Source organism: Mastigoproctus giganteus, chromosome 6 (genome assembly GCF_048544385.1).
Source record: "Mastigoproctus giganteus isolate SK-2022 chromosome 6, ASM4854438v1, whole genome shotgun sequence".
In the NCBI taxonomy this organism is placed as follows: Eukaryota; Metazoa; Arthropoda; class Arachnida; order Uropygi; family Thelyphonidae; genus Mastigoproctus; species Mastigoproctus giganteus.
In genome coordinates this window covers 93,263,949-93,287,129 of record NC_143580.1, presented here as the reverse complement: position 1 = coordinate 93,287,129, position 23,181 = coordinate 93,263,949, and the positions used below count along the sequence as shown (strand labels likewise).

Sequence of the window (23,181 nt, the reverse complement as noted above, 5' to 3'; positions counted from 1 at the left end):
CTAGGCGACCATGTATATCTAATTTTGTCGATCCCCATAAGGGGTTGTGGCCATTGAAATCGCCACAAGAGACAGACAGGGGAAGGTAATTGCATTAGCAGGTTTTCAAGATCTTGGTAAGAGAAGGTATGACTTGGTGGGAGATAGACTGATACTAGTGTTAAAGCAAACTGGGTTATCAAATATACGGCGACAACTTCAATTTCGGTTTCCAAAACAATTTGCTTGGTCGGGATCTTTGAGCTGACCAAGATGGCCACGCCCCCAAGGACAGCATTTGAAGTACATGTATTATGGTCGTGTCGATAGATGGCATAGTTCTTTATGTTGGTGGAAATTTGAGGAGTTACATAGGTTTCCTGTAGACAGAAACCAACTGGAGAGTAGCGGTTAATTAAGACTTGAATATCATTAAGGTTGCTACGAAATCATCTACAATTCCATTGTAAAATATAAGACATTACTGGTGTTTAGTTGAAGAAGCTGTATCTAACTGTTTTTTTTTTAATGTGACTGGCTTGTGACGTTCATGCTTTAGTTTGTCTTTTTTTGAGAATAATGGTCGACCGGTGTCCATTTCTTCTTCCGCATATATTTCTAAGATCGGTTCTTCTTGTGAGTCAGTTGTATCTATACATGTTTCTTGGATATTCTTTTTTAAATGTGAGCTTCGATTATTCGATATAGACGCAATCGCTGGGGGAGGAGAAGGAGTTTTGCTGTATTGTAAGTGCAGTATTACTTGCCTGGTTAAACTGCTTAGGGATACTGGACTGTTGCTGAGAGAGAACAGCCCGAGCCCAATCAGAGATTGAAGCGTTTGAAGGGACAGTAACATCAGTTTGGATGGCCAATGATTGATATTTTTGAGCAATACTGACATATGTACGCTTAGTCATACTTGGAGCAATTACTTTCCTTGCTTCTTGAAAACTTACTTTATTTTCAATCTTATATTTCACAATTTTCCATTTGTCGCATGTCACTGTATAAGCAGGATGGTTGCCTTTACGGTTGGGGCAGGCCATTTCTTTTGCTGAGCAATCACTTTGAATGCAATCAGAGGACCACAATTGGGGCAAATTGGATTTCCAATGCATGCTGTTTGAGAGTGGCCACACTTTTGGCACTTAAAATATCTCAATGGATTAGGAATGTAGGGCCTAATGCGGCAAAGTAATTAAGTGAGTATAATGTTCCTTGTAGGTGTAAGTGCATTGTCTTTTTTAGTCATAATCCTTTTGACTGAAATGACATTTTGATCTTGAAGCTCTTGCATTATCTCCTCCTCCGTGACATTCAATAGATCCCAGCTGGATATAACACCTTTGGATGTATTTAGGGTTGCGTGGGGAGAAACCTTAACTGGAATTCCAGCAAAGTTTGTAAGGTTTAGCAGTTTCTCCGAATTTCCACGGTTAATTGTCTCCACTAGTAGGTCCCCTGATTGCAGTCTCTTGACTGTCTTAGGAGATCCTGCGAGACTTTCCAGGTGTTTTTGGATAAGAAACGTAGACATCTTACTGAGGGGCCGATTGGCAAGAGAGTGCATTATGATAAATGCAGGTAAATTGTCGCTGAGGAATTGGTTTTAAACCTCTTGGGTTGCGACATATCATGTTCGGTTTCCGTGTCTGGCCGAGAGCTTGTCAGCTCTAAAGGCGGACACACATTAAGGTCCATCTCTGCTCCTTTTTGCCCTTGGCAGATTAACTGTTTTCCAAGGTTTCCGGCCCCGCCAAGGCGAGGCAGTGCCTGGTGTGACCAAGCGAAAAGTAGTAAGTGTTAATAATAAACTATGAGAAATAAAGAAAGGTGCCTTTCCTTTCTTGCTCTGTACAAGTGTTTTTGTAACAAGGGCTGTTATTAAATGAATATTTTTATTAACGTCAAAAACGTAAAATAACTATAAATCGCTTTTGGGAAATCGCAGTAATAGCACACAATAATCGCTTAGTCACAATCGCCTGGCACCTGGCGCCCAGCTCTTTGGAACATGACAAACGATTTCTCAGTTCTTAATTCTGCAGTTCGTACGACTTCTGGACAAAACGTAAAGTCCCAGCTTTTGTACAATCACCCTGCGTAATGGAACAGTGCACCTAAATCATCTTAGGGTCTTCATTACCCAGGCAGCGTGCTGAAAGGTAGTGTTTTATCGGATCTACTGTTTACATCTCTTTATTCTACATGTGCGTACCAGAAATGATTTAAATTACCTATGCTAGATGATATTTCCCTTTATGCTTTTTTATTTTTCTTTTCTTTGTCTTCTGCTGACTTGTATCCTGGGTTAAACGAAATGATCCTGCAAGTGTGTGTCTGCGTTTGTGTGTGCTGGTGCCGGCTTGTTGGGACAGGGTTCTTTTAAATGGTTCCAAACTCGCTTTGGACATTCAGTGCGTGACTGTCGAGGTTGGCCACGGTACATACGCAGTTATTGCCTACTTCCCAGTGGTGTAGAAGGTTACTGGGCAGGCTTTCCAGGTAATCACTTTCCTGATGGAAAAATGGCCAGAAACATCTAAACAACACACTCACTGCACAAACATAACGTTACACACATTTCTGGCACCTTTTACAGAGTTCTAAATTCACCACAATGTAACGGAGTTTAACTAACTTTCGGGTGCCGTCGTACATAAGATACTATATACTCGTATGCTAGATAATATAAAGCTGTTAATGGAAATACTGCCTAGGGAAAGAGTGAAATATCAAATAGGGAAAGAGTGATTGTAACTGTTATTAGCAACAAACTCATAGCAGTTTCATGATCTCCACCATTTCGGAAAACAAATGTGATTATGACTTTCTTTTTGAAGTAGTATTCCGTACTCATACAGCACTTACTGGAGGGCGTAGTAATTCCAAATGTGACACGCTAAATGTGGCACAATCAATTCCTCTGACTTCTGGGACCTGCATTAATGGAACACCCCACTACTCACCTTCTATTCTTCAGCTGAAAAATGATGTGATGAAGATGTGCTAAGATTTCTTCCTGCAGAGGTACTTCCCATAATACAATACCTACAAATCGTCAGGACAGATCTCAAGGAATTCCAGTAAGATCGCAATTGCAGGCGGTCAGTGGCAGAGCTGGTTCCACTGTTGTCTTGCCCCTGATGTCTGCTTTTAAAATGATGTCCTTATGAGCCATCTCAGACTGAACTCCACCACTCCAAGACGCTGAGGAGGAACTGCATACAGAATAATTTAAAATAAATGCCTGTGACGTGTGAGATTAGAGAAATATGTCTGGCCGATGAGGTTACATGAACTTGTGAGCATTTTGTTCTAATGAACGTCTAGATACCAGTGTATACTATCCATTTCAGAATTTGTATATACTCCCAACCATATTTATACAAGGATTTTCGATAAAGAATGATCGTAATTTTTTTTTGCAACGTACCTTTATTAATCATCCATATTTTGATGTCCTTTTCAAAGTAGTCACAATTTGATGAAATTGCACTTACTTCAACGATTCTGCCATTCTTCAAAAATATGGTGGAAGCCATTGTTTGACTTGCATTTGAGAATCGCCTTCAATGTTTTTACAACTTCTTTTGACGACTGGAAACGTTTTCGTCACAACTTCCTATTTAACTTTGGAAATAAAATAAAAAAAATTGCAAGGTGCAAGGTCAGGGTTTTAGGCCGGATGAGGAACACATTTGACATTAATGCTGGTTAATACTCTATGACAGTGAGCAATGTGAGGTCTCGCACTGTAACCCCACTTGTATGCAGTTGTGATCTCGCAAATTGTCCAATACAGTTCTGTAGTAAGGTCCCGTAACAGTCATATGATATAGCACAATATGCTGGTAAACCATTCTTTGAATGTCAAAAAAACGAGAATACCATAACCTTTCCTGCAGAAGCCACAACTTTTGCTATTTTCAGTGTGAGCGATGACGCAGCTACAAACTGTTGCATGCTTACTTGTTGCTTACTATCCCGGTTGAAATGATGAAGCCATATCCGATCTGCTGTTATCACTCTGTTTATATGTTTATGTCATCCGGCGGATGAGATAAACATATAAACAACCTGCGATCTGTGTTATATGAAAGCGTAAAAAATATTTCATTCGCTTCAGCTGACATTTCCTTGAGAGGGAAACAAAATTTGGAAGCAGAATACTCTTCCTCGCTTGTAACGTCCATTGTTATGTAGATGAAACTGAACAAGCATAAACTTGACCGACAGCCAAGGTCACACTGTCCGCACAAAAAGTAAGAAAAAAATTATAAAAGTAGAATGAGGATTATGGGTGGTTAAAATTGCCTGCCTCCTCCCCCGAATATATGATGAGCATATGGCCATAGTGCCCCCTGCCTATCCAAGCAGACACCATGCCGTTGCTAGTTAGATGGCGTGGTGTGGTACGCTGACACTGGCCAACAGGCTTATCCTTGGCTAGTGTGGGACAGGGCACCAACACAGGAGCTCCAATTATGCCTCGGGGACCCTCTTCTGTCACTCCTTTCAACTAGGCGGGTGCCTTTACTACTGCTCCCATTTTCTCTTTAACCCCATCCCACTTTCTGTCGTCCCACTATTACCTTCCCCCCCCCCTTTTTTTTTTTACTGAGCTCTTTCTGTCTCTGGCTACCACAGGGTTCGCACGTCAGCGCTTTCATACTCCCGACTGCTCGGCCCGCCTTCTCGTGGCGCTGGGCGGTAAACTAAAGGTTTTATGTGAAAACGTAGGCCCCCTAAGCTAAGAAGGCTGGATGAACAATACAACCCTACACTACTACACGACACTCACCAACCTACATAAATCTGGCTTTTAGAGAGTTTTGTATTCATCGCATTGCGTGACGCGGAGTTGGGGGTTAATTACCCTCGACATGAATTGTTGAGGAGGGTTCCATACTGCAGTGGGTTGATAATGGTTGCAGTTTACCTTTTTTTTTTTTTTTTTTACCGGAGCCGCTTTACAATTAACACTATACACTAGTGCGCACAAGTCAATTGTGCAGTTGCTATGTCATGCAACTTAGTTTGGTCTTAAATTCCCCAGCTCAGCTAGACATAACAAGAAATACGGCTGTTCATGAAAAATTATGATCATTCTTTACTGAACGGCCCACGTAGCAGTGTCACATTACCCTCATTTATATTTTATGTTTTTAAGTTGTCCCTTAACTTTTATCAAGCCCCTGGTCGTGGCGAGTATATGTTATATCTAGTTTGTATACGCATCATATAATACACACAATACGCATGTATCAGTATTGTATATATTCTATATATACAATACGAATACAGTAAAGCTTTTCTTCTACCTCGCAGCTGGCAAGGAACACTGTTGTTTGTTGTTTGGATTTTAGGAGCATTAGCAACTAAGGCCATATTGCTCCGGGGATATGCGGTGGTCATTCCCTGACCTTTCCGCATCGTCCGTATTTGGTGGTCACGGGCTCGAACCCCGGTCTAATCAAGAAGCGTGTGCTACGCACTGCTGCTCCTGCCCACCTGGCTACGGAGGCGCCGCAAGGAACACTATCTTATGCGAAAGCCGCTTGTGTAGATTAGGGAAGATTGAAACAAAATTCTCTAAACCAACTGCTTCACGTGGTTCTTTCTTTCTGGGCAGTATGGATATCGATGGTCGTAAAGTTAGTCGCCTAACAGTAATGCGGATCGTTCACGCGTACTGCTCTTCTTATATCATATCACCCACTCTCACGTCACCGCAAATAACATTATATCATAGGGGTTTCGTATTTTTTGAATGTTTAGTTGAAACAGTGTTATGTGTACTACAGCTATAATACTTTCCTTCTCTGAGCATTAAATTTCAATTTCGACCACACAGAACAGGTTGGCACCTCATGCCCTTTGTTCTAGAAATAGTAACAGTTTCGGTTTAGACACAAGACCGAAAGACGAAAAAGAAAAGTAACTGAAGACTACATTATGAAGGAATTTGGACAGGTACATCAAAATTTCAAGTTGAAATTTTTATTGCATGTTTAATACCGCCGTATATTTTTTCATTCAGTGGAGGATCCAGTATGTTCCCTCTATGTTATTCTTCAACATTATATTCAAACATCGTTATCCCTCTCCACTCTCCAAGATTGGATCTCCCTTGTTTTCCTATCTGTGACCCCTGTCCCCAACACACAAAGGAAGGATGGATCTGGTCATATCAGTATAAATTAACCAGTTAGTGACGTCTAGGACTAACATATGGTTAATTGAATACATGCTTTCCATTAGAGATAGGTCTATTCTCTCCCTCATTAAAATTTCGAGTATCTTATAAAGAGCAAGGAGAAATCTTGTTGCACTTTGTATAATCAAATGCTTGTTTCACACTATGTGTAACATCTGAACTCTGGATCTATAGGGACGTATGACTCAGTGGCTGTCATCTAAATTTTAAAAGGTTTACAAGTTTACCATTGAGTATTTTTGTCCATTAAGATTTAATATTCTCCCTGATTAAATTTTAATTTGGAATTTAAAATGTATACATTTGCAGCTCAAATCTTTTACATTATTCAGTGCCACTGCACGTTTACCTACTACGTGCCTTTTTTTTAAACTCTGAAAGTAAATTATCGTATTCATTTTATGCCATCTATCGATTTTCTAAAGAAAGAAGCAAGCTGAACGTTCCTTTTTGAAAATCACTTCCGTGATTTCGGCTTGCAATATCCTATGGAATGTTTGTTCCAGTACGTCTTCCATCATCATTTTACCTTTATGAGGTATCCCGCCCTCCTAACCACATACCGTAGCGAGCTCTTTCATTTCTTTCATCCAAATAGACGCCTCTAGCACGGCTGACGCTCCGCAAAATGGTGTTACGAGATTTGACTCAGATGAATAAGCTTATTTATCTTATTAGCGTAAGGTTTTCGAAATGGCATGTAATGAACGAGCATTTCTTCATTTATAATTATTAAGGGCGTTAAAATTCAAATCAATAAAAAGGGGGAATTTTAATTCACCAGTTGGTGATAATACGGATTTTGTTAACAATAACAGAACTCTTAAATCACTTATCTTAATAAGTATACGAAAAGAAATCCATAAACTTGTTTCTTGATTTAGTTTATTGAATTTATTTATTGGTTTTTCTGTTTTTGCCGAGATAACTAACCTGTTCGTATATGGTATATATTCTATAATCAGTTTTCATACTTAGCGGGATGTAAACGCATATAAACACGTGCCACAGACCGGTTAACTCGGTCAAGGTGTGGAAGAGAAACGTTCTGCCGATCGATACGCAATTCAAACCCAGGAATATTTAAGATACATCTTATACAGCACCTTTTTCCCACTGCTCAAAACAATCACCACAAGGAAGTGTTGTAGGTGGTCCACGGGGATCCGGATCTCTTAAATCTCCGAGGATATTATGCAGCTGAATATTCCAGCATTCTCTTAGATTCTACAATTTGATACCAGTACGCCGAATTGTGCTGGGTTTGTCTGTGAATTGTGCTGGAATTGTGAATCATATAGTACGAGTCAAATAGGATCAGTTGGCAGACTTTTAATTTGAGTTGATTAGTTGAGCAGTAACATTTTTCTTCTAATATGAGTGGAGGTTTGTGAGCATCAACATACTGACTTTGAACAGAGAATGTTGTGTATGGACCTAGGGCAATTCTAAGACCACAATTCCGGATGGGAGCAAGGGGGGCTACGGTACTTTTTCTAGCAAGGTCATAAACAGGTGCTCCATAGTCTAGGTGAGGTCTAATTAGAGATATATATAAGTGGTGCGGGGTATAATGATTTTCACCACAAGGTGTACTAGAGATGACCTGGAGTACTGTATATTCATTTTCTTTGTACAAGTGGTTCGTAGATATTTGATGTGCTCCTAGAAGTTTAATTTCTTATCAAAAATTAGCCCTAGGAGATTAATACTGTTCACGACTGGAAGAGGATGATTGGCCAACTGTAACAAGGGATCAAGATGCATTTTGCGCTTAGATGCAGAAATCTACGGTTGTAGATTTATACAGGACAGCTTTTATTCATTTTTTACCATCCATAATTCAATGTTATTTATGGATATTTGTACATGCCTCTCAATATAGTTCATATTCTAGAATTGGCAGGATATGGTAAGGTCATCCGCGTTGAGATACGAGTCGACAGTGTTTGGAATGCTGTTTGGGATATTATGTAAGATACAAAACCTTACACAATAGAAGTAATAAGAAGTTGGTTTTATTAATTAAGGAATAGGAATTCTTGTTGCTAGTTGAATAAGATAGTAATATCGTCTGATTTCAATAATAAGAATTATACAGTAAGAAATATAAATTTAATGGGGGGTAAGAAATAAAGGCAGGTCCGAGCCATTAACGAAAACGAAGAAAACTACTGTAAAGCAGCATGGGTTCAAGCACAAACAGACGAATTAAGATTTATGTGGGGTCGAACTTAGAAGTGAAAGTTACTTCAAACAGGATACCGTCAGGCGCAAACAGGAAGTGGTTTCTTGACCAGCATTTAAGTTTCCTTAAATAGATGCTGTGATCACTAGTGGGAGTTTTGTGTTTTTAAAACGTTACAGGGTCAAGGCGTTAGATGAGAGGGGAGCGTTTTTATTTGGGATAATCGGCAAACATCAAAGGGCACGTCGTATGGCAGCAAATCTGGTAGAATAGTAAAGGGGGGAGGTATTGCAACACATGTTTCTGGGCAGGCTGAGTAAGGGTCTTCTAACGAATGAAAGGAGAAGAAATCCGAAAATGAGTATAAGATTGGAGGGAGTCACTGGTAACGGGTGTGGCAAACTCGGGAGTTAGATGTGGGAGGAGTAGGAACATAAAGAGAGTGAAGGGGTTGAAGAGACGCACAGAGTTGAGTTTTTTGTTGGTGTTAGTGAAAATGGTTTAGTGTAAGACAAATTGAGATTTTTGTCGGTGCTGGAGAAATAAAAGAAAGGAAAGAGTTCTTTAGATGGAGTAGCCGGTGGAGAAAAGTGGCTACGTTTTAATGTGTAGTCAGCTAGTAAGAGGGGTATATAAGCTTTAGGATGAAAGTGAACAGTTAAGTCGTTGATTTAATAAGTTAGTGAGAGAGGCAGTCGAGTAAGTGGAATGATGAAATTGAGATTCAGAAGTCGGTCAGACAGTCAGTCAGACGGTCGGACAGTTAGTCAACCAATCAAAGGTAGACTGAGTTTCGAAGTGAAGGAGTGATAGAGATGAAGAACACGTGCCGTAGAGAAAGGAGAAAGTTTGCAAGATCCTTAAAGTAGATGAGAAGGAGTCAACTCCATTGTCAAGGAACGAGATTGCCTGATATTCCAGAGAGCAATTATGCTGGCGCTGATGAAATTCGAAGCAGGACAAAAAAAGAGTACAGCCATTCTGATCAAATGAAAAATATGCGTTCTTAAGAAATAAAGGTACCCGAGACACAAGAAGGAATCCAGTATCTTATGTCGAACTCCCCTAGTGATTGTGAGATGCGACCCAGATGGAAAAGATCCACTACTCGCTTAGAGAAGAAAGGAGGATGTACCGCGAAGTCCGCCAAGTTATCTAAGTAAGTGATTAGTTTACTTAAGTACTCTCACCATCACACAAAGACTATAGACACCGTATAACCAATTTATCAGAACTTTTGATTGAACACTGTGAGATATGTATAGGAAGTACTATATCGTAATGAATAAGTTAGTGAATGGTATGAACTGAAGGACATTAGCCAGGGCAAGTCAATATATATAAATAAATTTTGGAAGAGAATATATATATATATAAAATTTTTGAAGTGATTGATACCTGTTAATAATTGGTTAAATAAGTGAATGCCTAAGTATGAATCTTGAAAGGGGAATTTTGATTATGATATATATATATATATATAAGTAGATGAGATTAGATTATCTTGTCATGTGTTTCAGTTTAATCATTTTGGTGTTGATATATCTTTGTAAATATGTACAATAACCTATTTTTATCCAATATGTGTGTAGTTTTTGTTGTTCTGAATACCAGCCTATCTGAGGGGGAATAAAATATATATATATATATACCTAGAGTAGTTACCCGAACCTGAAATTTTCTGAGTAGATACTAGTCAGGTGCGGAAGTGGGGGAGTTTATTTTAAAGGGAACTAACCAAAAAGGATAGATAAAATTATAATTAAAATATTGTCAAGTTAAATAGGAGACAGATAATATATAAAGGAAAAAATAAAAAAAAACACACCCCCACAATTGTTTATTTATTCATATTGCAAACAGAGTGGTACTGAGAACAGAGCCCTTGCGAGACTCATTCTTCTTGCATGTATGCTAGACTCTGGTATGTATTGAGATAGAACCTGCCAGTATTTGGTATGTTGAGGGTCTAATGGTTCCTGGGATTTCTCCCATCTCCGCGTATGTTCTCTGTATCGGTCAAGCCAGAGATTTAAAAGTATGTGGGATATGTACTATGTACTGCCCATTGTTCATTCGGCCTGTTAGCCGCCGGGCCCTTAGTGGGGCCCGATGTTACCAGAGATTGAATCAGTACTCTGGCAGGTCTTGCCACATACTTTCCTGGGATTTCAGTGGCTGGAACCAAAATAAATAAAATAAACATTAGAAAAATAAATAGTCGCGAGGATGTTTTATTGCGAATTTGCGGTTTTGTTTTAGGAGCACTGTTTGGGGTTTTACGCTGAACGTTTTGATAAAGCCTAATTGAGTCAGGCAAGAATTTTGGTGTGGCTTAAAATTTTTGATGTAGGGCAAATCGCTGTGTGAGATGACAGATTGGGTGGGGAGGCAGAAGGCTGGAAGGAAATAGGAAGCAGAGGGGTCGACAGGGAAGGTACTCCCCGTTTTCGTTTTTCAGTGGGGCATGCCCATGCCTCACCAGAGAGAAATAGGGTTGACAATAGGGTTGGAAAGGGGGAAGAGAGCGTGTGTCTATCCCCCGCCAGGGATTAGGGTTTTAAAGAAATCTCGCAGGTGCGAGATTTGATAGCCAGATGGCACTCTAGTTCTGATGTGATTCCAGTTTTTATCATTTTCAGGAACTTTGTTGTGGCGCATTTGTATCAAGTCCGAGATGGTCGGCCGCAGGATTCTTGCTTTGGTCTCTTGAGTTTCAAATGGCGTGTCTATTTCTTCATGCTGAGATTTTATTCTTTTGCTCTTGCTTTGACTCTTCTGTATCTCTTCCTTATTTTTACTTCGTCCATGACATTTGGTTTGTGATATATCTATTGGGTGTTATTGTCCTCCAGATGGTCAGGTTGCACTGAGATAATTGTTTTCCTTCTTGTGAATAATTGTATTGCGAAGATAGTTAGTGCTGTGTACTCTTCCTGAGTGTCCAATAGTCGGGACTCTTGGTGGATTGGGTTATACTGAATTCTTACAATAAGACTTGCTCTTATATCTTCATAGTTGTCGCAGTCATGCATGACGTGACTAAGTCTCTGGTTCTCCACATGGACAATTCCTGTCTCCTATTACGCCCATTGTGTTTAGTTTATCTTTGAACGGGTCGTGGCCTGTTAATAAGTAGGTAGTGTTGAGGCCAGGGTAGATCCATGCTGGTGCTTTTGGGTACATTTTTGTTACTAGGGGAAGAATTTGTGTGTTATTGCTCCTTTCGTGGTGTCATTTCACCTTGTCTGCCAAATGCGAGTTTGATGCGCATCAATTATTTTTTGCTCCTGCTTCCAATCATTGATAACATTGAGGGTTAAGCCGTTAGTTGTGATTACTATTGCCTTTTTGTAATAATACATTAATCCAGTTCGTACTACCTCTAAGTCAAGGGGCAGTTCACCAGAAATGACCTGAAGCCCTGCCGTATTGCTTGCCCTAGTGACGGTTAGTAGTATGTTCCTTTGTATTGTTTCTAATATTTTCCTATTTGTTGCTGTGTTGGTCTTCGTCATTCATACGGGTGAGCGGTGGATAATTTCTGGTATAAAAGAGGCTTTATAATATAAGGAGAGGGTCCTCTTCTTTAGTCCCCAGTCCTTTCGCGTTATTCTTAGTAAGAATCCTCTGTATTTGCGTATTTTCTTCCTGAGGTAATTTAGATGGGGTTTAAATGAGAGATTGCTATCTATAATTATTCCTGGGTACTTTATCTGGGGTTTAGAGGGGAACAGGTATCCTGTGTGTTATCAGACACTCAGTCTAAAACACTGATGGATCCAATATCTTTCTATTACAGAAGATTTAGGAGAAGTCCGGTTGGCCTGCCCCACTAAAATCCACTCATGCACACCTTCTCGATGGTAAGCCCTGTTACGTCACTTAGGTAGCAACGAACGTGTACAGTGGTTCTCTTTAAGACGCCTGGTCGGCGTGAAGAGGAAAACACCAAGCCCTCCAGCATATGACAGCACGACAAAACAAATGGCCCTCAGTCCCCAGCGGCTTTCACTCCTCCTCTTAGGGCAGCAAGCGGATCAGAGTGGAAGCAGAGGGTGCTGAGAATCTCTGGGTATGACCAGGCTGCCATGCACGGAAACTGAACTTGGCCTGTTACAACGTAAGATCACTCATCGGTAAAGACAGGATATTAGAGCTGATAAGGAATTAGAAAATATGAATTGGAATACCATCGGTTTGGCTGAAACAAAAGAAGAAATGAATCACTTATAAGTTTATCAAGTGGAATTCTGCTGTACACCAATGGAAACAGTGAAAGGAGTGAAGGTGGAGTTGGGTTTCTGGTCCATAAAGATTTTAAAAACAACATTTTGGAACTCAAACGTCCATCACCAAGGGTGTCAAGACTAATACACAAGATTTCTAAGAGGTATAAGCTAAAGGTTATAATGATTTATACACCAACATCGAGCCATGATGATGAAGAGGTTGAAGAAATGTACACCGAAATTGAGTGTCTTCTAGATGAGCAGAAAACCCACTACACTATTATTATGGGCGACTTCAATGCTAAGGTTGGAAAAAGACAAAACCGTGTAGAAAGGGGAACTATAGGAAATTTTGGAATTGGTGAAAGAAATGAAAGAGCGAAAGACTTATGGAATTTGCAGAATCTCAAGAACTGTCAGTAATGAACACTTTTTTTTTAAGAAAAGGGTGAACTAAAAGTGGACATAAAAGAGTCCAAATGGATTAACAACTAATGAAATCGACTTCATCCTCACTAACACAAGATATATTGTGAATGATGTTACAGTCCTGAATAAGGTAAATGTTGGAAGTGATCACAGAATGGTAAGATGTACACTTGATATAGATGTAGGAAAGGAAAGGAAAAAACTGACTAGAGTAAATAATACAAAGGTCTTTGAGATAACAGAAGAGTAGAAAAAGCAGTATATACTGGAACTTAAGAACAAGTTTGTGCTTCTGCCGACTGTTCAGGACAAAGATATCGACAAGGAATATAATAACTTTCTGAAAGTGATAAAGCCCAAGAAACCTATAGGGAAAAAGAAATCCAAAGAAGAAAAAATTAGTCAAGAAACACTTCTCATGATGAACCGAAGACGAAAAATGAAGAACAAGATAAACACTGACAATGAAAAAATTGAGTATACTGAGTTACGCAAAGACATTAGAAAGAGACTCAGAGAGGACATAAGAAGATTTAATACAAGAAAAATAGAACAAGCATTAAGGGAAAACAAAGGATTTAAATCAGCAGCCATGAGCAGTAATACAGAAAGACAAATGATACTGAAACTGAAGAATAGCAATGGTGTATTTACAAACAGCAGAGAAGGCATAAATCAAATAGAAGAAGACTACTATAGAGAATTATGCAAGCAGCGAGGGAATGATGCCAGGAGTGGGGAAGATGGATTGCAAATTAGCAACACATACGACATACCAGATATTCTTCCTGATGAGGTAGAACATGCATTGAAGAAAATGAAGAATCATAAAATCCCGGGGGAAGATGAAGTTACTGTAGAGTTGTTAAAATTGGGAGGAAGAGACATAACACAAAAACTGGAAAAGGCTCTTCACAAAGTGTATTAGAAAAGGTGTGAGGCCTAAGCAGTGGAATAATGCAATCATAGTTTTGCTGCATAAGAAAATAGATAAATCAGAAATTGGAAATTATAGACCAATTAGCTTGTTATCCCACATCTACAAGTTGTTCACAAGGGACATAACTAACAGATTAGAAAGAATACTTGAAGAGAATCAACCGCAAGAGCAAGCTGGCTTTAGGACATGATTCTCAACTATGGATCACCTTCGCGTAATATCACAGGTAATGGAGAAAGCAAATGAATATCAAACACCATTATGCCTGGAATTTGTGGATTATGAAAAGGCATTTGACTCCATACAGCATAAGGCAATGTTTCGGGCACTGGAAAGACAACCCCATATATTATGATTTTGAAGAAAATATATGAGAGTGCTACCTCCTTTATTAGACTAGACAAAGACAGTAGGAAATTTAAAATCGAGAAAGGAATTCGACAAGGAGACTATAAGGACCCGTCCTTACATTAATTAATAAAAATGGTTAAATATTATGAGAATTTAACTGTAGTACGAATAGTGGTTTTCTGGTACAAACAACATGGATTAAGAAACACTGGAATTCAAAAATACCTTCCAGTCACTCTCTGTTTAGTAGTAGCTTGTTTGTATAGAAGTTCTTTGACGAGTGAGTGAAAGTAATATACCATGACAAATCCCCCATTAAGACAAAGGCAGATGCACCATAGTAAGGGCCAAGAGTGCTTAAGCTGGCCCTCTTAAAGATTTCACGGTGAAACGCTATTAGAGGTGGGCGACGTCACCAGGTGTGCGCGCGTGAGGTCACGGGAGGAGCTGTGACGCTTCTCAGTTGACCTGAACTTCCGCTTCTCTTTCTGGATTGTTCTGGTATGTTCGAGGTCCACGGACGTTGGGGCACAAAGAGTAAAGAAGACCCGCCCACGGAAGAGGAGAGGAGACAAATGAGAACACAGGAAAAAGGATGTGCAGATCTCCTATTGGCCAGGAAGAAAATAGAGGGAATTTTGAGAGGGAGATTCTGAAAAGGTTTTCGTGGCATTCTGGAAAAGTTTTCGTGGCATTCGGAAGAAGTTTTCGGGGGAGTCTGAAGAAGTTCACGGAGCGGTCTGGAGAATGAATTGAAGAAGTTGGAGAACGATACTAAGCAGAGCAGTAGTCTAATTTGGGTGATAGCTGCAGACCTGAGGTAGATGGAAGCAGTGATAGAAATTCTGCATATCCCGACAGCCCGTAGGAATGTTCACCTGTAAACATGGAAGCCGTAGTGAGGAAGAAGGAAGAATCACACCCTGAGAATTATATAGGCAAAGTCAGTCGAATGAGTGGTCGAACCATTGACCTACTCGAAAACCCCTCTGTCCACGGAAGAAGAAATGCTGACCTGTAAAGAGTATGCAACACTGATTGATCCCAGCCGTGCAGTATCCGGTAGGGAAACACCATAAATCACCGAGATCCCCAAATGAGCGCCCCCGCATTCCAGTACCTGAATGACCGATATGAAAGGAAGCCGAGCAGGGAGGAAAGTTCCAGGCCAAACATGTAAGTGCTATAGAGTTTACCGAAATAGGTGTACTTAATTTATTTAGGAAAGGACTTTAGGAGAAATAGATATACATAGTAAGGAGGGAGGTTTAAGTAATGAATATATGAATAAGAGTGTAAGGTATTTAAGACGGACGTAGCCTATAATCTGAAGTGAAGCTCCTCATATTAATGCTTGCTGGAAGGAGAGGGTATAATAGATAACTAAGAATTGTTTAAAGTTGGGAAAGGTTTTTATAATATGTATGAAATTAAAGGTTGAAATTTCGATTTATTATGAGTTGATTTGTGGAGAGTATTTCTGATTTTGAGTAGGGGCTAATTAATAAGTGATATATATATATAAAGGTATAGAGGGTTAACTGTTCAGAAGGGTAATGTTAAATTGAATTGATTAATAATTCCTGTTGACCTGATTGCAGAAAGGGTGTCTGATTGAATAAATGCAATTTTCTTACAAATTGAGACACGAACTCTGAAGGTTTTTGTGAGCCAGTTCATTGGCCGGTAGTTGGTTTATTATACAGACTGTTCAGAAGAAGAGTGGGAAGAATCTATGTAAAGTGTATGACACGTCCTATTGAAGTCCCTGTAAAGAACATGAAGAGACACCATGTCATAATGAATAATAATGTGTATTAGAATAGAATATCTGATGATGAAACAATTGAGTTTGAACAAGATATTTACACATATAAAGGTTAATGAATTAACAAGTCACCAGCCAAATATAGTTTGGCCAAATACTATTGCTAATTTCTGTATGATATGTTAATAAACATTGTTTTATTTTACATTCAAGTGTTGGAGTCTGTCATTCCGAAACTCAGCCAATCCTGTGGAGAAATACTTAAAATAATTAAGGTCCCCTACGAGTCAGGTAATCTTCTGAGAACAAACAAGTCAGATGCTAAGTGGGAGGATTGGACTACGGGGATATACATTTAAAAAAGGGGATAAATTATAATAAATAAAATATAAAGAAAATTAGGGCAACCAAAAGAAAAACAATAATACACCAAACCCCCCACAATAATAACCAACCAACCCCACCCCCACAAGACACAATATCTTCGAAGCTGCTTACTGCTGCCCTTGAGGAAGCTTAAAGAAGATTATACTGGTCGCAGAAAGGAGTCAATGTGAACGGTGAGTACCTAAACCATTTACGATTTGCAGGTGACATTTTGGTCATAAGCCACGATCCCAAAGAATTTGAGGAAAATCTTAATCAGTTATGCACAGTTAGTAAGGATTTTGGACTAAAGATGAATATGGCTAAAACAAAAGTAATGATGAACAAATATGCCACAGAAAGGAAAATAATGATTGAAGGAGCAGTAATTGAAAAGGTGGAGTCATATACTTATCTCGGACAAGTTATTAGCTGTAATAATGATAAATAGCTGGAAGTCAAGACAGGAATAAATTTTGGATGGATAGCATTCAGGAAATATAGCCACATACTGAAGAGCAATATCCCAGTTTGTCTGAAACGTAAAATAATGAACCAATGTATACTCCCCACCATGAGTTGTGGAAGCGAAACTTGGGCACTCACCAAAAGAATGGAAGAGAAGCTGAGAACTACACAGCTAAGAATGGAACGAATTATATTGGGAATCAGACTGTTAGATAAGAAGAGAAACACATGGATTAGGCAGCAAACGCACGTAAAGGACATTCTTATCAAAACTAAAGAACTAAAACGGTCTTGGGCAGGACACATAGCTCGAAGACATGATGACAGATGGACTAAGAAAATAACAGAATGGTACCCAAGAGGAACTTGAAGAAAACCTGGAAGATGAAGGCGGAGATGGATAGATGAAATTTTTGAGTTTTGGGGTAGTAAATGGATGACCAGTGCTCAAAACAGAAGGAACTGGAAAGTTGTTGGAGAGGCCTTCATCCTGCAGTGGACTGAAAATGGCTGATGATGATCTGGTTGGTTAGTCGGACAGTGGTACCTTCTATTTTGATTTGTGGCGGCCTGTTTAATTTAAGCTTTCCTCTAAGAAAGACGGAGCTGGTCTTTTCCGGTGCTATTTTTAGATTGTTTATTTTGGCCCCCTCCTGTAGGATTTGGAGTGCTTTGTTTGCTTGCTTTTGCAGATTCGCTGCTGTTGATAAAATCGAATAATCAGCAAAGGCATGTGCCTCCATATCGCCCCGTTCCTTGCAGAGAAAGTCATCTAGAACAATGTTCCACAGGAGCGAACCTGCCGGTAAAACTGTAAAGTGTGTTTAGGGTCTAAGGGCACCAGGGGGTTCCCCCATCTCCGCGTGGTCTACATTGTCCTGTGTTACAGAACACTTTAAATCCAGCGATTTAAAAGTGTATGGATACAGTGACGTGTACCGTTGTTCATCTGGCCATTTAGCCGCTGGACCCCTACTGAGGCCCAACGTTGCCACTTTGTTTCTAATTTGTTTCTATATTTCTATTCGAAATATAGAAACAAATTAGAAACAATTGCTTCCGACGAATATCGGAATAAGTCTTTTTCCACTGTGTGTCAAAGCAACGACGTTTTCTACTACGCTACCCACCAATAATCGGAATAAAGTGATACTTGCTATTGTAGTGTCTCTTGATGCTTTTCAAGAATTCTTATCGCTAGAGCTACGTTTTTCCCTGAATCCAACCATAAATGATGCAGAGGTACACTAGAGTAACACAAATTTAACACAAATAACAGTGTATTTAATTTTCCCTTAAAAAAGTGTGATCTTTTAAAAAGAAAATGAGATTTGTGTTAAGCCTATTTTTGAAGTTGTTGAAGTTTGTTTGAAATCACATGAAAAAAGATTAAGGTTTTATAGAAAGTCCATATAAATTTACATGGACTATTTTAATTTTAATTTAATTTTTTAGATTAAATTTTATTTTTTTTCGGCACTTTTATCTATTTACATATCTTATTTGGAGTAGAATGACTCCAGTGAACTTGAAAGATCAGACTATTCGATTATGATAGACTGCCAGCTTCGAACAGAGTAGGAATATCTTGTATCGGTGGTTCGGATTAACAGTTTTAATTGGCAATATTAAGTAAACTACCGTAATGTTTAAAAATATTCAATGAGTTGGATGCTTTTCAAGAATTCTTATCGCTAGAGCTACGTGTTTCCCTGTACCCAACCATAAATGATGCAGAGGTACACTAGAGTAATCTCGCTGTATTTTTTTTAATTAACTGGTGTTTACTGATCTCATTATTTGTAGTATAGCGAAAATGCTCATTGGATGCTAGCAACCGAATTACTGCGAGATTTCACGTCTCAATACTAGCAGAGTTCCAGTAAAAAGGGGGCCGGAAAAAAATACCAGTGGATTACCTTCCCCATCACGAGGAGTACGACTGTACCTGAGGCCCGAAGCCTTTAAAATTCGCTCGTTAATTTACCTTAAAGGCGTTTTATAGAGAAGCTAATTTAACAAGTCTGAAGCTCAGTTTGGGATTTTTTTTTTTATCTCGCAGAAGAAATTCCCACAATAAATGTATGGCGCCTTATGATCTGAGTTTTCTGGCATAATCCAAGCCAACTTAATAGTGATGTCGACGAGTCGGAGTGTGCGTAGGTGTGACGAATAAGCACGCAGAACAAAGTTTTCTCAGAAGTGGATACCCAGCTTTTTAGAGTTCTCAGAATGTTTAATGTAGGTTTTATGGTGGATGAGCTTTCTTACTCTCCACTATCAGCAGAAAAATGCGTTCAGTGTTACCAACAAGGGCTTCTCCGCTTTTCTATTGATGCAATTATAATGATAACGGTATGTACATTCATTCAAGTTTATTTTTACTTCAACTATCAGTAAGAACACCTACCAATTTGAAAGCTAAAGAAATAAAAAATTAGTAAGTTTCAGAGCAGGCGATATAAATAGCCTTTTATGAAACACAGGACAGCTAAACCGTATTTTCTAGGATGTAAATTGAACTGGACAAGTCAGAAATATCATAAATGGAAAGAGCTCTCAATTCAAGTGACAAACTTAATCAATAAAAAAAGAAAAGAAAGGCTTAAGGTATGGTGATTATATATCTAAGATTCTGAATTATTATTCTAAAATATTTCATTCACGAAAACTATTCATATTTAAAGTGTGTATAATCAGTCAGTAAAAATATATCCTTTTACATTAGTACTATTTCTACCGTTTAAAATGGAAGCTACGACTTTTACTTAAAGTTGAAGGAACCCTTTCCATCGATCTCACTCTTCTAATGTATTTACCTTCGACAACAACTTCGTTCTCCGCTCTGTCCTCGCCAACGTTGTTAGCAACAACACACACGTACTTCCCGCTGTCAGTCGTCTTCACGTGCTGAATAATAAGCAGTCCCTGATTCTGCCGCACACGCTGTCCGCTTTCTGGTAAAGAGAGGTGCCCATCTTGCAACCGGTACCACTGATAGCTAGGAACGGGGTACCCCTGTGCAATGCATACAAGCACTGCTTGTTGATTCTCAGCGACAACCCTCCGCCCGCTCTTCCTTGTGATCTTCGGAGGCTGGCTTTCTTGTGGAACTGAATGTACAGATCAAAGAAACAAAATTAGTTTTCTACCAAAAAGCTCTTCAAATCGCAAAACATTACATTATTTAATTAAATACGCTCCTGATTTTAAACTATATAACAGCATTTATCGTAAAAAGTTCAGTCAAATTAATTAGCTAATTTAATTTCATTTAAATTAAAAACTATTTGTCTTTTTAGCAAAATCAATAATAGTTGTACAGATTTAATTAGGAGGAAATGAACCAAATCTGACAGTAAAATACTTCTTGACAATTTGAAAATTATTAATACACCATAGCTGGTTATTTAACAGTTTTAATATTAATTATGGAATGCATTGAAATACAGTAAAACATTAGCAATCAAATTTAATTACCTAAATAATTTTATTTGGCTTTTTGCCAGAAATTCCTATATCCTCACCAAAACAATAACAAATATTCTTGTTAGAATATTTAAGGGCAAAGCCATTATATTCGCGCATTTCTGCTCCTTGGAATGAAATTATTTCAAATATTAGGCATTTTTTAATTTAACTTGGTCTCTTTCACTTGCAAGGTATATGATCGCTAGAGATCATGTACCTTATAAAAACTGTTTGACAGCATAACTAATTCATTCAATTGGGGAAAGTCGATATAAAATGGATAGGACAAAAAATGCACCAAAATAAATTATATAAAATGCATAATATCAAGTCATAAAAACATCGGATAAAAAGTTATACAACGAGCATATGCATGCGAATTCCGAATATCAACAATCCTGTAAGAAATTTTCTGTACGACACAAAACGTATGAATTTACCTCACTGGTCTTAAAATAAAATAAAACGTTATATTTGAATTTTTCAACCTGATATTGCTAAACAGAAATGAAATCAAACTGCTTATTAGTAACTAGATAATATTGTAACCCATGTTAAAAAAAAAATATATTGAATATGAACACTAATTTGTTTAGAATTATTGATGTCACAGTGTAATCAAAGTATTCTAGTTAAATTTAAACAAATGGTTTAGGTTCTGGACCATTTGTTTAAATTTAACTAGAATATTTTGTTTTGTCTTTTTAATATCTACTAGCGTTGTTTTAGAATTGCATTGCTACTTGACAAGACAAAAAATAATAACAACCCACACCATACTGATTTATTATTTGTACTATGCAAGTTTCTAACGTGCCAATCAGGTTGTTTGGTTTTAGTTGCTACCAATTTGTATTCGTCACCTGACCTTGAGGCTTTCGTTTCATGTACCACTCTTTCAGCTGTTACACCTGGTTGCATGTTCTTTAAACGGCGCGGTTATTTAGTAGCCATACTACCAAATGTTTTTCGCTTCCTTGGGGGGGGGGGGGTGGATACCTTAACGCTTCTGAAGTTGTTGGCATGTTTATGTGCTTTCCAAAATTAAATAATAATGCGCCATTTCTCATTGAAAAATTGATAAACTAAACATGTTTTCTGATATCAACGAGAGATTCAAGTTCAGCCTTATGTGACTCAAAGGAATTAAATGGAAACGACAGTAAACTTTCAGAGACAAATGATAAATGACATTCATTTAAGCAGCTATTCAAGGAGATTGAAGTAAAGAGAAACATTTATCGGGTTAAACAAAATCAAATGCATGAGATGTTTGCTTTTATCAAGAGTGGGACGTACAAAAGTGATAAATACGGGGAGACTGGGGAAGTGGATTTTTGAGAACCGGTACGAATTGTTATCGATGAAAAGGATGAAGGGAGATCCTAAGATACTACAAAACTTATGTTTCTAATATTCTGTAAGCAATGTCCAATACAGTGATGGGGCAGTAACAATGTAATTAATTTGGTCTCCCTTTCTGTTAACTGGAATTATGTGATCGTGTTTATAAGCAGAAGGATAACAAACACTATGACGAGAATAATTAACCAAAATGATAAGGATGGGAACAATATAGACTACATTTCTTAAAAGAGGTGATTGGATGAGCATATTGATCATGAGGAGCACAATCGTGACAGTGAAGTTATTATGATATGATCCTTCTACAATTGCATAAACTTTTGAATAATAACAATGTTATACTAGCAAAACCATTGCTTTTTTTTTTTTTTTTTTTTTAATTTCTCCTATAAGTTTATATATATATATATATATATATATCGATTGTGTCACATTTGGTTACAATTGTAAAACTGCAGATTTGTGAAAATATTTACAACAGTAAGACCAACGTTACAGTTCTGTTAAAGGTATATCTACAGTTAAAAACAAATAGCAACCTTTCTTGAATATACATTTCGTCATATCATGAACACTTTCATTACAGAAACAAATGCAAGGCATTTTACAATCGATACTATCTTCTGTATTTAATTAAAATATTCTTTCTGTGACTTCCATTTAAAAAAAAAAAAAACACATTATACGTAGGCCCAGGTCTTGTACACATTTGATACGAATAACGGGAGAGTTCAAAATCGGATTAAGAGAATGAGCAGCTCTAGAATCAGACTGGTTATAATCATGTTAATTATAATACAGATAATGTTTACATTCGAGTGCGTATTACCAGTGCTGCAGTATGCTTAATACATTGCCAAGGCAATGTATTAAGCATACTGCAGCACTGGTCTCTGGATTGCTAAGTCGTTTGTAAAGTTTAAATATAGGCGAGACAATAGCAGCAAAAGTACGGCCTTCAGGAACACTAGAAGTGCTGTAAGCGGATTATTTTTTACCTCACTTCTCACGACTTGGGTTCTCTTTGGAAAGTAAATGGGGAAACAGTTATGTTCCTTACAGAAACATTGTGCTGTTTATTTATTTAGTAACTTTTCGTGAAAAAGCATGTCAAATGCCTTCATTAGATTCACTGTGATCATTACTGACGAATTCACTGCTGTCTAACGCGAGGTTCACATTCTCTCCAAAACATGAAGTAGTGTTAAGCAGCTCTAGATTTTCCGAAAGCCGTATTGATTAAAGATAAACTGGCAACATACGCGTGCAATGCGGTCTTCAATCGGTGGTAGTGTAGTCATCACCTATAACTGTGATACCGTTGCACATGTTTTGTTTGCAAACAGAAGTTTCTTTTATAACGAATCAGATCCCAGCTCATTAAGCTGGGATCTAATTGGT

At 38.2% G+C, this 23,181-nt stretch overlaps 1 protein-coding gene across 2 annotated transcripts in view; it reads right to left on the bottom strand.

Moving 5' to 3' along the window:
- LOC150084464 (cell adhesion molecule Dscam1-like) overlaps nt 1–23,181 on the bottom strand; it is a 616,978-nt gene that overhangs the window by 328,059 nt on the left and 265,738 nt on the right. For both annotated transcript variants that reach the window (XM_090376089.1, XM_090376090.1), the window contains exon 5: nt 19,764–20,057. In XM_090376089.1, coding sequence (XP_090232215.1) covers nt 19,764–20,057 — 294 coding nt within the window. The remainder of the gene's footprint in view (nt 1–19,763; nt 20,058–23,181) is intronic.